General features: G+C 36.6%; 1 protein-coding gene across 1 annotated transcript in view; it reads right to left on the bottom strand.

Moving 5' to 3' along the window:
• Positions 1-23,766, bottom strand: part of ENPP3 (ectonucleotide pyrophosphatase/phosphodiesterase 3) — an 89,431-nt gene that overhangs the window by 12,666 nt on the left and 52,999 nt on the right. Inside the window, exons 12-20 of the mRNA XM_010839685.1 lie at positions 22,768-22,876; positions 21,314-21,442; positions 20,904-20,935; positions 19,706-19,833; positions 13,499-13,565; positions 12,305-12,392; positions 10,320-10,498; positions 8,388-8,439; positions 6,542-6,696 (exon numbers count right to left, since the gene is read on the bottom strand). Coding sequence (XP_010837987.1) covers positions 6,542-6,696; positions 8,388-8,439; positions 10,320-10,498; positions 12,305-12,392; positions 13,499-13,565; positions 19,706-19,833; positions 20,904-20,935; positions 21,314-21,442; positions 22,768-22,876 — 939 coding nt within the window. The remainder of the gene's footprint in view (positions 1-6,541; positions 6,697-8,387; positions 8,440-10,319; positions 10,499-12,304; positions 12,393-13,498; positions 13,566-19,705; positions 19,834-20,903; positions 20,936-21,313; positions 21,443-22,767; positions 22,877-23,766) is intronic.

Raw genomic sequence — 23,766 nt, 5'->3', positions numbered from 1 at the left:
GTCCCTTCAGGAGAGGTGACTGCACATCTCCCTGCCTGGGCAGCCTCTCCACTAATCTCATAAAGCCTCATAAAGCCACAGGGACCCCGAGCCTCTTGGACAAAGATGTAAGGGGCTTGGAAAGGAGGAAGCCATGCCCGAATTTCACACTGAGTTTTCCTTGCACCTCCAAGTTCAAATTACAACTCTTGGGCTATTTATACATCTGGTAAAACAAGAATAATTAATTTCACTTTTTCTTTCACTGATGACCAATTATATTAAGTTAAAGAGACTAAACTTTTAGAAATCACTCTCATCTACATCTTGGTTAATTAAAAAAAAAAAAAAAAAATATAGATAGAATTAAGAATAGTATTCTTCAATTGAACAAGAACTTCTAGTTAACCTAAGATTAACTTAAAGAAGCTATAGTTGTATGAATTTACTTAATTGGGAACTTTAATAAATTTGTAGCTATGCTTTATTGATTATGAAATATAAGAATTTTTTTTAATTTTCTTTGCAACTTTATTTAGAGAATAACACAATAATTTATTTACTAGCAGGTATCCTCTAAATGTGCCACCTAAGTACTTAAGGTGATATAGTATTATATAGTCATATTTTTATTAGCAAAAAATTATGAGTATATAAACATTTTGCTATTCATTTAAATTTTTCAGAGATTTTGATTCATAAACTCTCTATTGCCCACTGCATACTTATTTCTTAAAAAATTATTTTGCAATTTATAAAAGAGAAGATTAAATTAAATTAGAATGCTCTTCCTCTATTCACTATATTGTGTTAAAAGCAAAAATTAGCTATGGTGTCTAACAAGGGGGTTGCAAGAGGTGGACACAACTCAGTGACTAAATCACGACTACCTCTAAAACATATGTGGTGATTATTTTATAATATAGGCATATATCAAATCATCACATTGTACACATTGTAAACTTACACAATGTTATATGTCAATTATATCTCAATAAAGTTGGGGGAAAATAAATAAAATGCACAAGATCAGTTAACAAAGGAAAAGACAAGTTACACTGTGTGCTATCCCCAAGATGAGATATAGAGCAGATAGGAGATGATGAGGGGAAGGACAGGTGGAGAACATACTGCAGTACGCCAGTTGGAAAAAACCATACAGAAGCTGAGTAATTTCTCAACTCGACTGTACACAAACATTTATCTTTGCTTCCTTCTGAAATCCTACTAAAAGAACAGTAATGATAAAGACACATAAGAGGTGATAAAATTTTTTCAGAAACAGGAAGTTAAAGAAACATATTTGTTTACTACTGTAACCTTGACTTGGTAAACCAGTGAACATTGACAACCAAGAGCCTGTGGTTGGGGAAAGCCCAAAGAAGCTGATTCTTACTGTAGAACACCAGAAGCGTAGAGCTTGGGAGTCTCCTAAAGACAGGGGATGTGTGTAAATTTGGAAAGAAGAGGACAGATTGAAAGTCTGTAAAAGAGGCCAGACAGAATGTTTGCTCACTGGAGAGGTTGAACCAGAAGGACAACCAGGCCAAAGCACACCTACACAGCAATGGAATTAAATTTAAAAATCTATGTACTGAACGGTAAGATTCCCTCCAGTCTCATCATCCCTGTGTATGTTGATTCAGATTAGAAGTGTCCTTTCTTTGGAAAACAAACCAGCCTGAAAATAAAGTTAGATACAATTGAGAGTCTCCAACAAGATGTCTGGTCCTCCTAATTAATCTATAATAAAGCCTATCAGCTGGCAAGCCCCAGCCCTGTAGCTTGGTGTCTCACCGTTAAAATGTGAGCTGACAGCCAAGGACAATCAGATATATTCAATGGGGTTGGGAAGAGAAACCAAGAAGAAAAACAGACAATGCAGAGAGTAGAAGAAAACTCTCTTCTTAGATAGATGAGTGTATATATGTTATCATAAAGAAAGAGCAGAAAGCATTTTAAAAGGAAAGAGATAATAGAAAGAGCTCTTGGGATTTAAAAATATGAAAGCAGAAATAAAATTTTCAGTAAGCTCTAGAAAATGAAATTGCAGCTATTTCTTAAAAAGTGAATTAAAAACAAGAGATAGAAGAAAGGGAGAAGCATATAAAAACATTAGAAGTCTAATATCTTATTAATTTTGAAGAAAACATATTTCTAAAATTCTAAAGCTATTCCATAATTATGCATATTATTTAGAATAAAAACATTTTGAGATGCACATTTGAGATTAAGCCTCAAATATATTTCTTCCTTTCTTAGGAAGCTCCTCAGTGATATAACCACCAATACAAGGAGCAGATTAAGAAATATGAAGGTATTTGTTTTAGATACAGTATATCCACTCTCACCATTTATTTCATTGTCCTTCTGGTGATGGATACTAGAATGCTAAAAGCATTTGTTCATATTCTTTCAAAAACATATAATGAACAATTCTGAATGACCAGTTTTCTTTACTTGGTAGAAAGGGGCACATAAAGATGTTGTAGGGACTTCCCTGGTGGTTCAATGGTTAAGACTTCATGCTTCCATTGCAAGGGGCAGAGGTTCAGTTTCTGGTCAGGGAAGTTCTGCATGCCACTAGGTATGGTCAAAAAAAAGATGTTGCAAAGTGAGAGAACCAGGGAGACTACAGCTAAACCAGTAAACCATATAGACACCCAGGATATTGTGAGTTGATGTTTCATCCTGCCACCTTTTCTGAGTTCCTTAGAGTTTTTTTAAGTCAGAGGATAGAAAGTCAGGAAAACAATAAATAGAACTCAGACACTGAGATGAAATCTGAACTCTCTAGCTCTCAAAATTCTTCAAGGGAAGTAGATGTTGAACACAGACAGGAAAGTAAGATACTTTCATTTCTAGTTGGGCATGAATACAAAGCAGAACTTAAAAAGGGATAAAATTATTTTTATTGAAATTATAAACTCTCCTTATCTGTAGGCTGAATGTCAAAGCTAAAACATATTTTAGGAAGATGGAAGAATTGCTGTCTTGCTTTATGGTAAGAATAACAATTATACACATTTTAAAATTATTTTTCTGGTCGTGTTCTTTTTTTTTTTTCTATAGGGAAAAATACTTATTACAGTTCAAAAAAAATCTTTTGCAATACACAACAATGTCCCTAGTTTTTAAAGACTCACAACATATTTGGGTCACAATTTATAATATCAGTGCTAACAAGCTTTAGAAACAAAAAAGGCTTTGTAAAAATTCCATCATTGGAAATATATACATATGTATACACATGTATGTGTGTATATGTATATATATATGTATATGTGTGTGTGTATATATATGTATATATATCTCTCTCCTTTACCCTATATATAGGCAGGGGAAGATATCTTTCAAACTGTGCTAGATTTTCTTCTCTGAAAAAGCCTTTTGACTTCATATTCAATTTCTGAATTCTATATGCTAAATAATAATTGTAATTCTTGCTATTATTTTAAATTTTCTACCTAGCAACAGAGAAAAACAAACACTTTACATCTTCCTACTGAGGAAGCACAGAAGCAAAATCCTTATACAGTCTGAGCAACCTTAACAGTTTTGAAACAATTGCTCTAGGACCTTGATTTCAAATCACAACTACTTCCCCAAAACTCTTCTGAGATAATAATAACAATTAGAAAACCCACCAAAGCCACAGAAAAACAAAAGCTCCATAAAACTTAAAAACACAAGCCAATTGGGTCCACGCTCCAAAAAGTGCTTATTTAAAGTCTGATTTTTAAAACACAGAGCTGATTTACAACATTTTTTATGTGAATCTCAAAACATCCTTGTATGTAATTATCTTGAACCACAACATACTAACAGAGTAATTTCTGAATTAGAAAGCAGAAAATTGCTAGAATTCCATCCTGTCACATGGAGGGAGAAATACACAAGCAGTTCTGTGGGACCAGTGAAAGGACAGGAACTTTGGGTAACAAAGACGCTCGTTTTAAAACAATAACAAAAAAAGAATTGTACTAAACTCCTAGTCTGAGCCCACTTAAAATCTCTCTGCCTCTGGTTTCCGCTAAAGCTCATATAAATTCAGGAATGCAAGACAGCAGGGGAAAGTATTAGAAACATAAACATTCTCCTTACCACCACATAATCCCAGGTACCTAGATTTTTCAAAAGAAAACTGACTAATAAAACTGGCCATGAACATATTGCCCCTCTCAAAATCAAAAACAACAGAAATTATTTTAAGCAATGAATAACTTCATATTTGTTTCATAATATGCTTCACAGTATGTTCACTGTATGAAAATCACAAATAAATGAACACTGTGCCTATTAAGAAATTGATGTCACCATTAACCATACATATGAACTCAGGCAACTTTGTAAAATATTTGCCCATATTGGAAAACAACATGAGTGCTTGTCTACCACTGGCCACAATTAAACCATTGTCAGCAGGAGAGTTGGCGTTGAGGACACATAAAGCCTTAATTAGTTGTGGGAAAATATGCTTATTTTTCTCCAAAAATCTTGAATTGGAACAAGAAGAGTAAATAAACTGGATACCACCAATCGCTTCCTTTCCATAAAAAGCGATGGAATATCTGAACCCTTAGCAAGAACAGTAATAGTAGGGGTTTGTCATCAGAGTCTTTGTATCTAAAATACCAATTTTCTCTACAAAAATAGCTTCCTGATTATTTATCTTTCTGGTTGGGAGTCTGGTTGGAAATACTGCTTTCTCTTTAGCTCTTTAAAAATAATGGTTGGGATTAATTTATCCAGTGTATTCACTCAGTAAACATTTACTGGGCAGCTGTATGGTCCTGGGGAATGCTTTAAATAAAACCATTTCTGCCATGAATGAGTGCTTGGGTTAATTTTTGGCAGATTGATTTTTGCTTTTATTTATTTTTTCCTAATTGTTAATGAAGTTCAATTGCTTGGTCCATATCTTTTGCCCATTTATTAAGTACAATGCTTGTGATTCTCTTGTTTATTGGCAGAAATTTACTGCCTGTTCTGTATCCTAATTACTATTCTGTATACTCATCACTTATTTCTTATGGTGGTGGTTTAGTCACTAAGTTAGGTCCAACTGTTTGTGACCTCATGGACTGTAGCCTGCCAGGCTCCTCTGTCCATGGGATTTCCTAGGCAAGAATACTGGAGTGGTTGCCATTTCCTTCTCCTGTTATGGTCATCATTTGTTTCTTATATGCAATGCAAATCCATCCATAACTTAGTTTTTTGCCACACATTAATGTAAATTAATCAATTTCCTTTGAATTATTTTAGTTTTTGTTGTTATTCTATGTACTACGAATTCCTTCCTTATCCTAAGGCCATAGACATATACACAAGAGAAAATATGGGTTTGCTGTTCACATCTGGGTCTAGAATTTCACCAGTAATTTAATTTTGTATATGGTGTCAAGTAAGGAGCTGAGATTTTTTTTTTCTTATGGAAGCCAATTGTCCCAGTGACATTAACTGAAAAGGAGTTTGCCAAATAGTAAAAAAGAAAAGAGGATTTAAACCATTGGATTCTCAACTTCAATCTGGAGAGGTCTGACTCCTATTATATTCATATAACTCTAGCCTGACTTCTTAGAGTGCTAAACCCTATAGGAGAAAATTACCTCTTAATCACATTATGTTTATTGTACCTACCCAGGTATACAACAGATAGTATAGTATTTTAAAGTAATCAAATAAATAACAAAACCTTTTATAAATAAATTACCATCACCTCTTAGGCACACCCACCAATACTTGGGAAATACCAAGTGAAACGTGTGCCTCTGTACTTCCTGTTGCTTTTCTTTGAAATCTTTTTTCTGTCCGCCATACCAGTTGGCCAACTGGCCTGTAAACACTCTGCTTTCTTCAAGCAAAACACCAAGTATCCCTCTTTTGCACTCATGTAGCACCTGCAAGAACTTGTAAGTAAAACCTGGGACACTGTCTTACAAGTCACAGGCCCAGGGGACTCCTTTAGGTCTCTCTGCTGGAAATCAAAATTCAGCATTTAAAATGTCAAAGAACTACAAATTGGGTCATTTGTAGTGATGTGGATGAAACTAGAGTCTGTCAAACACAGTAAAGTAAGTTAGAAAGAGAAAAACGAATATCATATCTTAACACATATGTGGAATCTAGAAGAATGAAACTGATGAACCTGTTTGCAGGGCAGGGATAGAGAGAGACGCAGATGTAGAGAACAGGCTTGTGGACCCAGCAGGGGAAGGAGAGGGTGGCATGAATTGAGAAGGTAGCACTGACACATATACACTACCATGTGTAAAACAGGCAGCTAGTTGGAAGCTCAACTAGACAGGAAGCTCAGCCCAGTGCTCTCTGATGAACGAGAGGGGTGGGATGTGGGGGCTGGGCGGGAGGTTCAAGAAGCAAGGGATGTATGTACACATATCGCTGATTCACACTGTGGTACAGCAGAAACTAACACAACATTGTAAAGCAATTATAGTCCAATATAAAAAATAAATTAAAAAATAGTATCACTCTGAAAGAAAAACCAAACAAACTACAATTTCTTTCCAGCCTCTGTGGACCAACGGACACAAGGACTTACTGGTTTAGGGACCGTATATGAGCTCCAAAGCGGCATCCTGAGAGTTTTGTCAAATCCACTGACATATTCCCTGTGATAAAGGAGACAGGGCTCCTTGTTCTTCTGTATAAGCCTGGGCCTCCCAAATGGCAAATTTAGTTTCTCTGTTGCTGTTACTAAAATAAAAATAACATAAAATAAAAATGTGAAATTAGCAAATGTTTCTATTGCACAGCCTGGCTCTGAGCTCTTGGCTCAGATGGTGAAGAATCTGCCTGCAATGCAGGAAACCCAGGTTCAATATCGAAGATACCCAGGAGAAGGGAATGGCAACCCAATGCAGTAAATAATTGTTGCCTGGAGAATTCCACGGACAGAGGAGCCTGTCTATGGGGTCTATGCATACAAACCACCTATCTCTGATGGATTACTATTTTCCAGGTACTCTGGACATGACTAAGTGACTTCACTCTCACTTTTCACTTTCATGCATTGGAGAAGGAAATGGCAACCCACTCCAGTATTCTTGCCTGGAGAATCCCAGGGATGGGGGAGCCTGGTGGGCTTCCGTCTATGGGGTCGCACAGAGTCAGACACAACTGAAGTGACTTAGCAGCAGCAGCTGGTAACTCTTTTACTTATTTAACCTCTTTGCATCTAACAACAACCCAATGAGGTAGGTGTTATTATTTCATTCTACAAATTATGAAACTAAGGCTTAGATAAATTACTTAGCTAAACAGCTTACAGTTCACAAGACATATTTGAAGAGATAAAACCTTAAAAGCACATACTTATAACAAAGATTAATTACTATACTTATTGTCCTAGGAAAGAAATTGGAATTTTATTAAAAGTATGTCCTAATGTATTTATTCTTTTTTGTTTGCCATTATAATCTAGATTTCATCAAGCACTGATGGCTAAAAATCCTGCAAAGTATTTATGCCATGGAATAACAGTAGATTATAAGAAGATCATCAAAATAGCCAACATATTTACTGAACTTTTACTGTGTGAAAAGCACTGTTCTAAGTACAAACATATGTTAACTCATTTAATCTTCGTAACAGGTCTAAAAATAGCTATTTCCATTTTACAAATGACAAAAACAGACCTAGAGAGTTTGGTACAAGAATACTTAAAAGATAACATGTTGATAATAGTTAATAATACAGTATTTCGCATTTGAAACTGACTGAAAGCAAACTTTTTAAACCCTCATTACACGAAAAACAATTATAACTGTGTATGGGGACAGATGTTAAATAGACTTATTGTGATGGTCATTTCACAATAAATACAAATATAAAATCATTATATTGTATACCTGAAACTACTATAATGTTATATATCAATTATATCACAATTTAAAAAATTTTTAAGTAAAAAATAAAAGGGATAACAGTTAATAATTACATTACTTCAGACCAGACACTTCTAAATTCTTTCTACTCATCCGCTCTTTTAATCTTACAGTTACATGAGATGAGTACTATTTTTATACATGAGAAGTCTGAGATACAGAGAGGTTAAGTAATCTGGCCCAGGTTACACAGCTGGCAAGCCGTAGACACAGGACTTAAACCCAGGCAATTTGTCTTTTCACATCTAAAAAAGTGAATAGAGGACTGTAGGTGATGCACAGCCATTTCAAGGAGTTTGTCCCATCCTTGGAACCAGTGTAACTATTGCATGCTTGTGATGCTGTGATTAGATTTGTGGTATTTTTCCCTCCTGTGTACTGACAATAAAATCTTCATGGTCAAAAGAGACTGTAAGCTTATTTCAGAGAAGCCCAAAAAGACAGCATGGTGTTTTGTTAGGGCTAAACAACAAAGATTTAATATAGTTTCCACTGACTTACTTTCATCTTGGGTGAGATTTAGCATTTGATTCACACGTTCAATGTCAGAATTCTGCAAGATAATGTGGGAGATGGGGAAGAAGTGAATCAAAGTAACAACATATGTTTTACAAGGTATCAAGACTATTTCTGTAGTAATCTCATAAATGTTTTACTACTGAACAAAAAAGTCAAACCCCATTCCAGTACTCTTGCCTGGAAAATCCCATGGATGGAGGAGCCTAGTGGGCTGCAGTTCATGGGGTCGCTGAGCACCTTCACTTTCACTTTTCACTTTCCTGCATTGGAGAAGGAAATGGCAACCCACTCCAGTGTTCTCGCCTGGAGAATCCCAGGGACGGGGGAGCCTGGTGGGCTGCCGTCTGTGGGGTCACACAGAGTTGGACATGACTGAAGCGACTTAGCAGCAGCAGCAGCAGCAGCAACTTGAGTTTAAATTCCAGTTCTTTCACTAACTTAAAGATACGGAGATATTACTACTTGCAAGAATATATTTTTTGTGTGGGAAGTTGCAAAGAAAAAATTGATAAGGCTGATCATTTTGACTATGACTGGAATCAACTACTAAGCTGGGATGACAACATCCCAGGGCTTCTTAGGTTTTAATATATGTGCATGCAACTCCCTTGAGGGTCTTGCTTCAATGCAAATTTTGGTTCAGTGTATGCCTGACCTCAGAAGGGCCTGAGATTCTGAATCTCCAATCAGCTTGCAAGTAAAGCAGATGTTGATCCTGGGACCACACTTTGAGCAGGAAGGGACCTTCCTTACAGAGAACTTGTGTTTTCCAATCAGATAGACTGAGCTTCTGTGACATTGGACAATTCACCTAACTTTTCAGAGTCCTCTTTATTTCTAAAGAGCGGAATAAAACACCTGCTTCATAGCATTTTTATCATTACTTTAAACAGTAGTTCTACTGAGGTTATCTGGAGCAGTAGGAAACCTACACCCTTACTCCGATCTTCAGTGTAGATTAGATTTTTTGCAGGAAGCTTAGATTTTTGTCCCTTTAAATCATTTTTGGTTGGTAATTTATTTATGCCTTTATTTCTGTGATATAATGTTATTTTGAGGATTAGAGAATGGAAAGTCTTCCCTGTCCCCTGAATGTAAGAAACAATTCTTCCCTGAGGCAGCAACTGATTACTTAGCTTTACAACCACCCTTGGAACTTGGCATCAAGTGTACCTTGACATTAGTTTGAGCTTGATAGACTCCTGGTAACTGCACTCCAGTTCCATTCTGAAATCCCAGTCCCACCCATGTGCTCCAATTCCTACAGAGGTGTAGGGGTTTTCTCCTTGTATTTTGAGTTCCTGTTCTGATTGCTAGCCTTTGGGAGACCCCTCTTAGCACTGGAATCTCACCTTGATGGGGGTCTCCAGGAATCTGAAATCCTACTCCTGAACTAACTTTGGCACTTAACCTCTAAAAAGACCTTCCCAGTGCTGACTGTCAACCAGTGTCCAAGCATTGATCAAATACCTCCCACTGAAAACGCTAGACTTCCTGCTGATCAGACGCCATACCACCTATTCTAGTGGGTGTGTCTGATGCTAGATCTCAGTCCTTGGCCCCTCTAGATATTATTGTTCTGAAATAACCAAGTTTGGCCATATGATTCTTAAGCTTTAGGAGAGGTAGTTTATGAGGGAAATCAAAGAGAGCCCCAGGATTCCACTGTTTCGAATGATCAGGGATAGATAGCCCACCATGGAGTAACAATTGCCAAATAGTGCTTTCCAGTTTACAAAACATACTCAAAAACTTAATCTTGCAATGTCGTTCTTATTTTCAGATAAGGTTCAGAGAAACCACATACTTATTTAGTAAATATCTGAGCTAAATTAGAAACCTAGTTGTTAGCTACCCTGGTTATAGATGAGCTTGCCCTTTACACTCTTATGGATCCATCAAGTTATTACTTACAGTTTGTAGTCTGGAGCATGAACATCCTAGAGTATCTGTGGGCAATGGAGCAGTAAAGCCACAAACAGAAAACTTTGACAATTCCTCTGCATGGGATGGTTCATAAAAAGGGACCTTCAGAAGATGGTTTAAACTACCATGGGTACCGTTGTTTGGTGCTGGTTGAATGTGTAGCAGATCTGTTTAAAAAGTAAATTCAAAGGAGTTTTAAATTAGAAGGCAGCAACATCTATGCAGAAGATGATAGAAAGCAAACACCTGCTATTTATTTCTTTAATAAATTCTGCTGTATATGCCGTTTGGTTTACCAGCTTTCCCTTTCCTTCTCAATTTACCTACCTCATCTTTCTAGAAAATAGAAGCAGTTGCTCTAAATGAGCCACAGGAATGTTCATGAACTGTTTCTGTTCCTCCAGAGAAAAGTATCTTTGCTTAAATGGTCACTTTATGCCTTAAGCATATCATGGTTTTCTAGCATAAAAAGCTCTGAGAAGGCAATGGCACCCCACTCCAGTACTCTTGCCTGGAGAATCCCAGGGATGGGGGATCCTGGTGGGCTGCCGTCTATGGGGTCGCACAGAGTCGGACACGACTGAAGCAACTTAGCAGCAGCAGCAGCAGCAGCATAAAAAGCTATACTTTCAGTAAGAACAATTTTGTGTGCTTAGTCGCTCAGTTGGGTCCAACTCTTTGCGACCCCATGGATGGCAGCCCATCAGGCTCCTCTGTCCATGAGATTCTCCAGGCAAGAATATTGGAGTGAGTTGCCATTTCCTTCTCCAGGGGATGTTCCTGACCCAGGGATTGAACCCAGATTGAATCTTCATTGCAGGCGGATTCCTTAACTTCTGAGCCACCCTTTCAGTAAAAACAAGTTTAAAGAAGTTAAATAATTTATAATATTACTTATAGTATATTTACTTAGTTATAGGAAAGTTCTCTAAGTACAGATACTTTTAAAGTAATAAACTGGTGAACTCTGCTTAAAATAATTTTCCCTATAAAAACAGAACATACAAATCTTGCACCAACATACCCTTGTACGTGGCTCCTGCTGAGGCCCCCAAAGAGATCTCTCCTAGAACTGCCATCCTCTCTTTTTCCTTTTAAACCCTCCCTAAAAAGGGCCAGCAGCCCTGACCACAAACTCAGCCTTGGGAACCAAGACTTTAAGTTGTTAAGGCTACAACACATTCTTTTTAAATGGATAGTCTTTGGTATCTAAGTCACATTCAATTACCACAAGCCAGTGGCAAGATTAATAAGAGTGACAATCGGGAGCAAATTTGTTAACGAATTCCTAAAGTGAAAGGTGAAATTGCAGCTTGTTCATTGTCTTGCTAAGTGGTACGTGGTCTGAGGTAAGCATACCAGCAGGAAGGTGGGTTAGATTCCCCAAACTCTAGTTCTTTAAGGTTTTTAACATTGAGTGTAATAAGTGCTGATCCACCAGGACTTTTTTTTACCTCCTTTTATTCCAGAAGCTTTCTGTCTGTAATCACAAGAAAATACTTCTGTTTTTAGGTGTGCTATTCCTGTTTTGAGAAGTTGGAAGTGTAATTTTATTTATCTAATCTCTATCAAATTTTCATATAGTAACTAACAGAAAAGTTGGTCTCCCAAGGTCTGTTGTTGTTTAGCCACTCAATCGTGTCTGACTCTTGTGACCTCATGGACTGTAGCCCGCCAGGCTCCTCTGTCCATGGGATTCTCCAGGCAAGAATACCGGAGCGGGTTGCCATTTCCTTCTCCACTCCCAAGGTCTAGTGTTTATCATTACTTAAAAAAACCTCACACTTATAGCTGAATAATTCTGATTAATAAATATTTCTCCCTCGTCTTTTTCTACTTTCTGTCTTCTTAAGGCAGAGCATCTACTTCTAGGATATCACCTAGAAGTGATATCAGCATATCACCAACTTCAAAATTCATATTTTTGAAACTCAATTCACATTTGATTACTGAATTTATATAGATATACTTACCACATAATAGGTTATAGACTTCAATATTGTCAAATGGTTCAACTTCGGTCTTCTGTTTAAAACTGGGTCCATGTGCCAAAAAGATAGCCTAGGCATTAAAAGTCCAGTTATTAAATGCCATGTAAACTCAAAAACAGACAAGAGATATGATTTAACAACTCTTCTATTCATATCTTATTGCTCTGTAAGGAATGCTTTCCATACTTTTTTTTTGCTGTATGTTGTTTTATTATTGAAGTATAGTTGCTGTACAATATTATATAAGTTACAGGTGTACAATGGAGTGATCACAATTTTTCAATATTCTATTTATAGTTGTAATAAATATTGGCTGCTTTCCAGATTTGACAATGATTTTTGCATCATTTCTACCTATGATATTGTACTAAGTGCAATCAAGTATAATCTATACTGTGTTTATTTCTAAATCCACCTACTTCCATAGCATCTCCTATGTCAACAAACCAGGATAATACAAGTATTAGTGGACAATTAATGCCAGCACAGTTCTATAGTATCTGGATGATAGAAATTAGAAATTTATCACACAAATCATATATTCTTTTATACTCCTTTCATATCATCATTCATATATATTACTACTACATGACAAAAAATGTTGAAATTTCTAAGCATTGAATTTTTGTACAACTTATATTTGCTCACTGATTTCTCAAATACATCTCTCATTTACTTTTAGGATAAAGAGACCTAAATATTTTTATTTATGTTTAGCTGATTTTGTGTGTTAGTCACTCAGTCATGTCCAACTCTTTGTGACCCCGTGGATGGTAGCCTGCCAGGCTCCTCTGTCCATGGGATTCTCCAGGCAAGAATATGGAAATGGGTTGCCATTTCCTGCTCTAATTAAAGGTAACTTAATTACATTATGTCTAACAGATCTAATTGTTTTAGAATATAAATAACTAGGAGAACAGAATCAAACATGGGTAAGCAGTTATTTTCAGGTGACAAGAATACAAATATACACATATATATTTTCCCAAGATAATCAGCAAAGCATATTGCTTTGTTATGCCAATTGTCTATATCCACCTGTTAGAATGAAAACTTCACGAGGGCAGAGGTCTTTATCTGTGTTGTTCACAAATGTATTCAAGAGTCCTAAACATTGTCTGCCACAAAGTAGGTGCTCAATAAATATTTGTTTTAAAAAAGGCAATAAGTTGTTACCTCCATGCTCTTAAACTCATTGTCATAACCATGGTTGCCTCCTCCACAGTATGAATATGCTCTATTCCTATAAAAAAAATATTATTACACTGTGATCAGTCTATTTTGATATGAGGCCTTATTGCAAACTGAGCTTTCTAGGTTTTGATGTGGTTTCTGCTTTTATATAAGTAAAATTTTCTGTCAACAATAGCATAAACATATTTATTTTCATGCTCAAATTCACAGCCACAGAGGAACAAAGAGAATGGTAGGAAAGAAGGAAGGAGAATTCCAGCATCTATAAATAGAATTTAAAAATGTTTGACTCTTAAACATTAAGAGAAAGATAAACAAAGTCACATATTTTTATAAAATTTGTCTTCAGGCTTACTTGAGTGTTTACACAGCCATGTCTGTGTGATTAAGATTAATTTCATTAATATATTTCTTTAAGCATTTCAGTACTTTAAAAATATATCTTTGGAACTGGGGGGAAATATCAATTTTATGGCTGGTATGTCTAGGGAAATAATATGAAAATATGGATAGAGAAAACTCAGGGTAAGTTCATTATAACATTTGAGCAGGAAAAGCCAGTATATTCTTTAAATTCAGAGTTTATATTTAACTTTTGGGATTTTCTTCCATAGGAGGTTGTTCTATTACTTGAAAGACTTTTAAAAGTCAATTCATTTGTATTTTGCTTACATTTTCACATTTTAATCTTTGAATTGAGCAATATTAGCAATTTTATTGGAAAAGGCAATGGCACCCCACTCTACTACTCTTGCTTGGAAAATCCCATGGATGGAGGAGCCTGGTAGGCTTCAGACCATAGGGTCGGGAAGAGTCGGACACGACTGAGCAACTTCACTTTCACTTTTCCCTTTCATGCATTGGAGAAGGAAATGGCAACCCACTCCAGTGTTCTTGCCTGGAGAATCCCAGGGACCGGGGAGCCTGGTGGGCCACCGTCTACGGGGTCACACAGAGTCGGACACGACTGAAGTGACTTAGCAGCAGCAATTTTATATGCAGTTTTCATACTTGAAAATAAAATAGTGATAAATGAACCTAAATTATTTAAAGCAGTAAAGAATGAGATGAATGGCATCACCGATTTAACGGACATGAACTTGGGTAAACTCTGGGAGATAGCGAGGGACAGGGAAGCCTGGTGAGCTGCAGTCCATGGGGTTGCAAAGAGACACAACTTAGCGACTGAACAACAACAATTTTATACTGGTTCAAATTAAGTGTGCATGTTGAATTGCTTTAGTCATGTCTGACTCTGCGACCCTATGGACTGTAGCCTGACAGGCTCCTCTCTCCATGAGCTTCTCCAGGCAAGAATACTGGAGTGGGTTGCCGTGCCCTCCTCCAGGGGATCTTCCTGACCCAGGGATTGAACCCTGGTCTCATTATGTCTCCTGCACTGGCAGGTGGGTTCTTTACTACCAGCGCCACCTGCAAAGTCCTCAAAGTAGGCCCCCAAGGGAAAATGTCAACTGTAACCAAACTTGGGCCTTAAAAGACTTCTCCCCACGCAAAGAGTCGGACACGACTGAGCGACTGAACTGAACTGAACTGAACCCCATGGGCAAATACACACACACACACACACACACATTCACTCATATACACAGTGTTTTGGTTATTTACATTGTAGCCTTAAGAACAGGCTTTAATTTAGTGTCTTAAAAATACTCAACCTTTTAAAAATTCATAACTGATTCTCACTCATTTTACATAAAAAATAAAAATAAATCACAAAATAAAAAATAAATCTTAATTCTAATTCTATTAAAATTATGTCATCTTAATTATAATAATTAATTAGAAATTAAAATTAAAATTAATGTCATCTTAATTCTAATAAAATTATTGGTAGAAGGTAAAACTTGTTTTAAAAAATATTTTTATCCTTATTGAATAAATATTTGGTTTTCCTAAGATTATTGGAACTATTTGATTGAGGTGAATTCAGTTTTAAATTCTGTGTGGCAAGTTAGAGTATTCATGAATGAAAGAAAGAAAAGGTCTTTTGAACCAAGTCATTGATAAAATTTTCTAAAATTGATCCTTTATTTATTTTTCTGTTTTCAGGAAAAAAAAATCTAGTTTTTGTTTGCTTGTTTTTATAGTTCCAACTCCTAATCCAACTCCATTAGAAAAACATTAGTATTACAAAACTGCGTTTGGAAGCAAAAGACAAAAATAGTGTTTGAAAAACTCTATTTTCTATGGTTTTCCAAATGAAAACTTTAGAAATTTGTTCTCCTAATTACTCATGTTCAAGTGTTCCAAACACTAATTTGGCTCTGGAAATTACATATGGAAAAACGGAAGCTGGCACTTGGGTGATTTTATCTTTCAAAATTTAGCTCAAATTCCAAGTACTATCTAAAATCTCTTGGAGCAAATTCTGTTTTCTCTTCTCTGTGTTTAATTAACAAAGTCAAAATCAAGGCCCCATTTCTCTGCCACAGCTGGATAACAACAAAGATGGACACTGAGCAAGACCTCTCCTGATACCCAATTAGTTACCAAGTCCTATCTTCCTCTGCCATATCTGTCACTTTCCCTGCGCTTTTCTTTTCTATTCTCACTGTTCTGTGCTATGATGGATCTGACCTGAACTGGTTATCCTGACTCTGAACTTCAGAATCTTCCATATAACACACACATACACACACACACCCAAATGTATTTAACACTATATACCCCTGCTGGAAATGGAAACACATGTTTTAATGAGTACAAATGTGAGACAGAATAAAGTGAGCCAGTAACTTCCTGGAAAGTCTAAGTCGTAAGTTCACCATACATATTTGCCCAATAGTGTGCTAAGTGACTAGTTTTACCATCCCCCACGGCTCCATAGCTTCCCTTGGGGCTGTCATCATGCTGAAGAATGGGTTATGACCTGTGGTGGCTCAGGTAGTAAAGCATTTGCCTGCAATGCAAGAGACTTTGGTAGGGTCTCTGGGTCAGGAAGATCCTCTGGAGAAGGGAATGGCTACCCACTCCAGTTTTCTTACCTGGAGAATTTCATGGACAGGGGAGCCTGGTGGGCTACAGTCCATGGGGTCACAAAGAGTCAGACACGACAGAGCTACTAACACTTTCACTTTTCTAACTGGCCTCCATGCTACTCACTTGACCATCCTCCTCCATAGGGCAGCTGGAGTGAGCTCTCTGAAATGCAAATCCCAATCTATTCACCTTGAGCCACCTTCTATCTCCGAGTGGTCTCCTACTTACTTCACAAAGTCACATTCCTTAGTCATGACAAATAAGGCCCTTTGTGCAGAGGTCAGCTTTACTCACTAGGCGCTCTAGCAATATGGATCTACTTTCAACTGATGGAGTCTGATCCTTCTGCCTGGAAACCTGACACTATCTTTCTACCTTCCTTTGCCCCAGAACTCCTACTGGCTTAAAAAAAAAAAATAATAAAGTACTCCACTCCTCTGAGCTGAGCAATCAGAGAAAGAAGCACCTCTGAGAAATCACAAGCTGCCAGTGCTCAAGGCTTGGCAAGCAGATGAGTGCCTTCCAGCAAGGAAACTGGGTCCTTCTCCTCCTGTAAACACAGCCTGTCAAGGCTTGTTGAGCTGAGCAAGGGTTAGATTTCCCCTCTCACTCATCTTCTGGGCTGAGTGTCTCTGTACAATGCTCAGACTGACAACTGCCTGGGCAAACCTGCTTGTGTCACAGCATGTAGCCTAACCCATCCTGAGTCTTCAAAACCCAGAGCAGAAGTCAGGCCCTCCAGAAAGTGTTCTCTGACATTCTCTGGCATTTGTACCTGCAGTGTGAAATCACTCTTTTTGTTTCCTTGTGCCTTGTCCTTGATCCCATTGCAACAGTTGCTACACCTGATTATAACTGTTGCCATCCTCTCTGCCTGGGTGACTATCCTTAGTGGGGACTATGTCTATCTCCACTGTGAGAAAGGTGCCTGGACTTACTGATGATTTGTCAGTTTCCATTCATAAAATAAAAAGCTATTATTCATGTTATCTAAAAGGGAACTTTAACATTACTTCAACTAGTTTCAAATAACTGCTAAGTCGCTTCAGTTGTGTCCGACTCTGTGAGACCCCATAGACGGCAGCCCACCAGGCCCCGCCGTTCCTGGGATTCTCCAGGCAAGAACACTGGAGTGGGTTGCCATTTCCTCCTCCAATGCATGAAAGTGAAACGTGAAAGTGAAGTCGCTCAGTCGTGTCCGACTCCTAACGACCCCATGGACTGCAGCCTACCAGGCTCCTCCGTCCATGGGACTTTCCAGGCAAGAGTACTGGAGTGGGTTGCCATTGCCTTCTCCTTCAAATAACTGGGTTCCTCCAAAGTAGTAAAATCTAAAACATTTTTAAAAGGGCAAAACAAGGAGGAGAAGGAGGAACATAGATTATATTAAATGATGAAATTTGCTATAATTTTCAAAAATGGAATCTAATCTACTCATCAAATATTGAACATTATAACTAAAGATGACGTATTTTAACTTAGAAAACAGGTAGCCTGAGCTTCATGTGTTAAGAGCTGGAGATAGAATAACCCCAAGATCTAATCAGGTGAGACTTTCCTGTTGCTCTGGTTAGGGCTGTGGTCAACAATTCCTCTGACGTAAGTTAGTTTACTTTGTGTTCACATAGCAAGAGAATAGCAAAACCAGGTTCATGATGTGTTGCAGCTGAGAAAATGAAGCCTTGGCATATTAATATGTCCAAGTTCTCACAACTTGAACTCTGGGGCTGCTGCTCTGTTTATATCTCACTGCTTGCTAGTAAATGTACAAAGCTCACAATTTGCGACTGAGTAATAAAGACTGAAAGCCAGAGGTATTACCGTGGCTGGACTCTCCTTCCAGAGCCCATAGTCCATGCTGTCAAACCCATGGGCACTTTCTCATGTTGGACTATTGGTCTCCTAATTCATATCCTTATACCATTTGATCTCATATCCTTAACAGTAAATATTTGGAGAACTCACATTTATATATTACAAACCCACACTACTAAAAACTTATAATATAACAGAAGTAAAGCTTAATCATGTTCATATATTTTAATCTTTTTTTTTTTTTAGAGAGAATGCTGTCCTAAGCCACAGGACAGCTCACTGAGCCGAAGGTGCTCAAACTTCAAGAAGAAAGGCTAGTGCCATCTAGTGGCTTTATGTTAAACTGCACTCTCTCTGGCCGAGTGGTGCTCTGCTTGGCTTTCCTGTTACCTCAGAGGATAGACTCTAGTACATCTTCAGTTCCTCATTCTGTACACATTTATATTAGAGCCCAACTTCTTCTCTTCCTTCATCTCCTCTTCCTCTATTAAACATATCTTTCAGCTACGGTATTTTCCTTTATTTTCCTCTGTATTATGTAACATACAAATAAGATAGGCCAGAAAACATAGTATGAACCTGATTCCACATATATCCATTTATACATATGGGAAAAATGCTGTAATAAAATACAAAAAGTAGGGAATGTGAGATAGGGAATGTAAACTACCAGATAGGGTGTATTTATTTGTGTACTGGCTTATTATCAGACTTCTCCACTTGACGAGGAGGGATGGAATGATTTCTGTATCCCAAAAGCCTAGAACAAGGTTTGGTACACACAGAGAAAGCACAAATAAAATTTTGCTGAATCAATTAATTAGTTTGTTATTTGGGGATGGAATTATGGTTTATATTTTCTTAAAACAGACATATTTGCAGATGTTCAATGATCAATGTGAATCACAATTGTAACTAGAAAAAAAAAGTTGTAACTAATTGGTTAGCTTGGCCTTACAGACATAAGCATGCTCTTTCAGAGAAACCACAAAGATGACAAAGATCTTAGAGAGCCATCTAATCATTTACTCATTACCAGCCTGTGAGACAACTAATATCATTTTTATATCCTGTCTGCCACCTAACAGAGACCACAGTGGAGTGAGAAGATGGTGGTACCAATAATCTCTGGAACAATTGATAAATAGTCAGCCTTCTTCCTCATTCTTATCTACATTGTGAAGATTAGGATGCTAAGGCTGGCAACCTAGTAACAGTCATTTCATATACAGAATTGCTAGATAGCATATAAAAGATCAAGAAATTATCATGCCCAGGAAGATTCATGTGATTATAATAACAGGATAAGGTCAAGGAAATTTATTATGAAAGATGATTGTTAAAAGTATTATGAGAAAAATTAGACACACAAACCTCACAGCCTGCCACTGTCGATCCACCAAAAGATTGACTTTGTCAATTCTGACATTTTTGGCAAAATGTAGGCGTTTTGGCAAATCAGGACTCAAATAGGGCTTGAAATGCTGATCAGGTTTTCGGCACTGAAAAAGAGGTAAATTATTTCTTCATGACACCTATAAAATGGGAAAACTATGCATAAATGTAATGGATTTCCAAATCCCTTTGCACCTCTGGGATTATTAGGCATTTGCCCTTCCTCATCTCACCAACAGGACTTCTTAAGGGAAAACAGTGTGTGGATTTAGAGTCTGTATATTAAAAATTCACTACACTGCCCCTCCATCAGCATGGCTACACTACAGGTAAACCCTCACTAGCAGGGGTAAGAGGACCCCTCATGCTTATTCAAGATCAGGATATTAGGTGTAAGAGAAAAAAGGAGTGATTAACATAAAGGCATTTCTGCTTAAGCAGTCATTCCTACTTCAAATTTGCAGTGTGTCCCAGGTTATAGTAACTATTCTTTCCCTAGTGTTTCTTTATCTTCAATCACTCGCATTTTATTCTGTTTTTACTATAATTGCATATTACCTATATGTAAATAAATCTAGCCCCACCCCAAGCAATGGTAAACTTATAAATCCATATAAATAGATATATATTTGCAAACATACTTTAAACACAGAATTATTAAAACCACTACACACTCTCCAGAAGTGGTGAACTTCACCTTGAAAAATCCCAATTGCTTTGAGCTATCTAGAATTTGCCCTGCTTTTACAACCTGAGATGCAAGAGCCAATTAAAAGCAGTTTCAATTATATTTAAAGAAATGACTGCTCTTAACTGTATAAAAAGATCTATAAAATCCATGATTTGCTATTTCCTGATATTAAATCATACAAAAAATGTGAAAAATGGTGTTGCCCAAAACTCAGTAGCCTAGATCCTTTGAATGAAACATCAGCCCATTCAATTTAAAAGTCAGTGAAACTGGTACCAAAACAAATTTCCTACAGTGGTGTCAATTTCAAAACAAAAACAGCTAAAGTAAAAGCAACTGACAGGAATATAAAAAATTGTTGACTGAGGTTTAAGAAATAAATTACAAATGGTTTGGACTAGAAAATACAGAATACAATTTTCTTGAAACCCAGATTAAAGACATTGCATTAATCTAAATATATGTATTAGGAGACAGTATACTTACACTGAGGTTCCTAACAATTTCTTCAGAATTAACTGTTTGAAAAGAAAAACAAATAAGTCATATTACAATTGAAACTTGACAACTATAAAATTAAATAATTCAGGTGAATTGGCATAGCTTATTAATGACTATGATCTGATACAATTAAATAAAAAGTATTTTAAGCAAAGAATTATTTTAGTATTTAAGAATGGAGTGGAATATATTTTAACCTAACAATATTAGATATTACCATAGACTTTATCAACAGACTGTATTTAAACATGGGAGTTTCTTATTTACTTCTGTGCGGTCTTCCCAAGAAGTCAGAAAAGGGGGCCTGGTAATACGTGAATTCTCAGAATTAGGGGCCTATATTATTTGCTTTTAGTTTTACCATTATTCTTCTATTTGGGCATCTTCACACTCACAGGTAAAAAAATCCTGAGGTATGTTACGAGTCCTGATGCGGGGGGCAGGTCCTTCAAACATGTAGAAGTTTATACTGGAAAAATAATCAGCCATGTATTCCAGTTTGTCACAATAGGTCTGATCCATTCCTGAATTAAAAAAAAAAAGTGTCCACTGACTGTATAAGATGGTAACAATTGATTGTCTCTGATCAGGTCAAACAGCAGATATTTTATGTTACATATATCAAACTAAGATTTTGAGAAGCTTTACAGTTTACCCAATTACTTCATTCTAAATGGCAGGCTTTGGAAGTCTTGGTAGTAGAAGAGAAGAATCAGGTTTATAAGAAAGAATGGATAGGAATTATAAACAGATCACCTGTTCAATGTAGATCAGTTAATTTTGAAAAAGAATGTTCTCTATAGAGAGCTAATTTATAAAATTTGATTTGTACATAAGGCAAGATGAAATACTTTCATCCAAAGTATAGCATACATTTTTATAAAACAATAAAATAAGTAGGAGAACAAAGTTTAAAGAATATTTATTTTTCATAAGGGTCTTATTTAAATATATATGAGCAGCATATATTCCTAAAAAGATTTGTAGTTAACTCTTTTTTTTATTTGAAGATTTTTCAGACTCAGTCCATACTTTTCCTTGTATTATTTTTATTTACTTCACTATTTGTATGTTTTATAATTTCTTTTAACAAGATATGTATTAAAACATTTCCCTTAACTTTAGAGCAATTAGAAACTCTTTAATTACTATGTTTCACATCATCTTGATGTCCTAAGATATAAACAGAAGTTCTATAGACATGCTCCTTTTCATCTTCTTGTCCCTCTAGGCCACCCCATCCAGAAAAGATCCACCTCTCCCTTATGTACTTCCTCACACACCATATCGAGGAAACATCTCGGCATTGAGTTAGCACTTTAAAAATATTTGTTGAATGAATGAGTACTTTAAAAATGAGGTTGCAGACGGCGTGGCAGCATCTCACCTCCTTACACATTCAAGTTAACTGAAATGGAAAGCTAACCTCGAGTCAAGAAATGTGGAGTGCTAGGACTTTAGAGAAGTCTATTCACGTGATTCAGAAAAAATACGCAGGACATCGTAAAGCTAGCCAACACAGTCAATTGAAGCCAATCTATATGAAAGAATCATTTACTGAAAAAAGAGGCACTTTTTGTGATTGAATAACAGCCCAACTGTATCCCTATAGAGCTCTAACTCCATCTTTACAGAAAATGAAATGTATGGATACAGTTTTCAGAATGACTGTTAGAATAATTGAACTTAAAGTATAAATTTTAGTCCTCTAGTCACAGCCTACCATTCTTAGTGCATTCAAGAGCTTCTAGGTCTAGAAATACAGACTCTAAAATTCCTTATTATATTTGTGTGCTCCCCAAAGTGATAAGATAGGATCAATGATAAAATATGATTTAAAAAAGCATACCATGGTCAGCCAAAAGGATTATATTGACACAATTGACTAAGTTTCTCTGCTTTAGGCCTTCCATTAACAATCCAAAAGTTTTATCTACCAACTGTAAGGCTTGAATTACCTAAAAAGGAAAAAAAATTGAAGTTAAGATTGTCTTCATGAATTAAGGCTTAATTAATTAAATTATTATCTAACGGAGTAAAAATTAAATACATTTCCTTCTCTGAAATTGTTGGATTTTGAATAGGATATCAGAGCCCAGCACCCATGCTACATGTACAAAAGACCAATTCCTTATATTCCTGTAGACAAAAAAAAATTAAGGCATTTTCCATAAGACAGAAGACTAGGCAATAAATATCTGAGAAAAAGTATTCAACATCAACAAACATTATTCAACTGCAAATATTTTCCTGATTGTGTCCAATGCTGGGTAGTAGAGTTGGTAGACACTTCCATAGGAGCCCAAATGGTTGCACATGTTCTAGAAGACTGTGTGACAATGTGTAGCCAGAGAGTTGGAAAGGGGTATAAGTTGTAACCTAATAATACTGTTCCTGGGTGTTTATCTGAAGTAAACAGAGTGCAAATGGAGATTTACATGCAAGGCCAGTCATCACATTATTTATTTACAATTTAAATACAAGAAAAAAAATTATGCCACATCCTTCAGTGGGCATACTCAATAGCCACTAAAAAAAAAAAAAAAAAGATAGGAAGACAATCACAATACAATGTTACATAGAAAATGTTAAAATCAAACTGTATACACACTCATACATATTGCATAATGCAATTTTGTTTTAAAACATGTTTAGTGTTTCATAGTAAAAGCACACGAACAGAAAACCAAGATAAAATATCAGATCAGATCAGATCAGTTGCTCAATCATGTCCGACTCTTCGAGACCCCGTGAATCACAGCACGCCAGGCTTCCCTGTCCATCACAAACTCCCGGAGTTCACTCAGACTCACGTCCATCAAGTCAGTGATGCCACCCAGCTAGCTCA

The sequence above is a fragment of the Bison bison genome, unplaced genomic scaffold, assembly GCF_000754665.1.
Source record: "Bison bison bison isolate TAMUID 2011002044 unplaced genomic scaffold, Bison_UMD1.0 scf7180017864132, whole genome shotgun sequence".
In the NCBI taxonomy this organism is placed as follows: Eukaryota; Metazoa; Chordata; class Mammalia; order Artiodactyla; family Bovidae; genus Bison; species Bison bison.
Note: the sequence above shows the minus strand (reverse complement) of the source record. Positions and strands in the feature narration are given on the sequence as shown.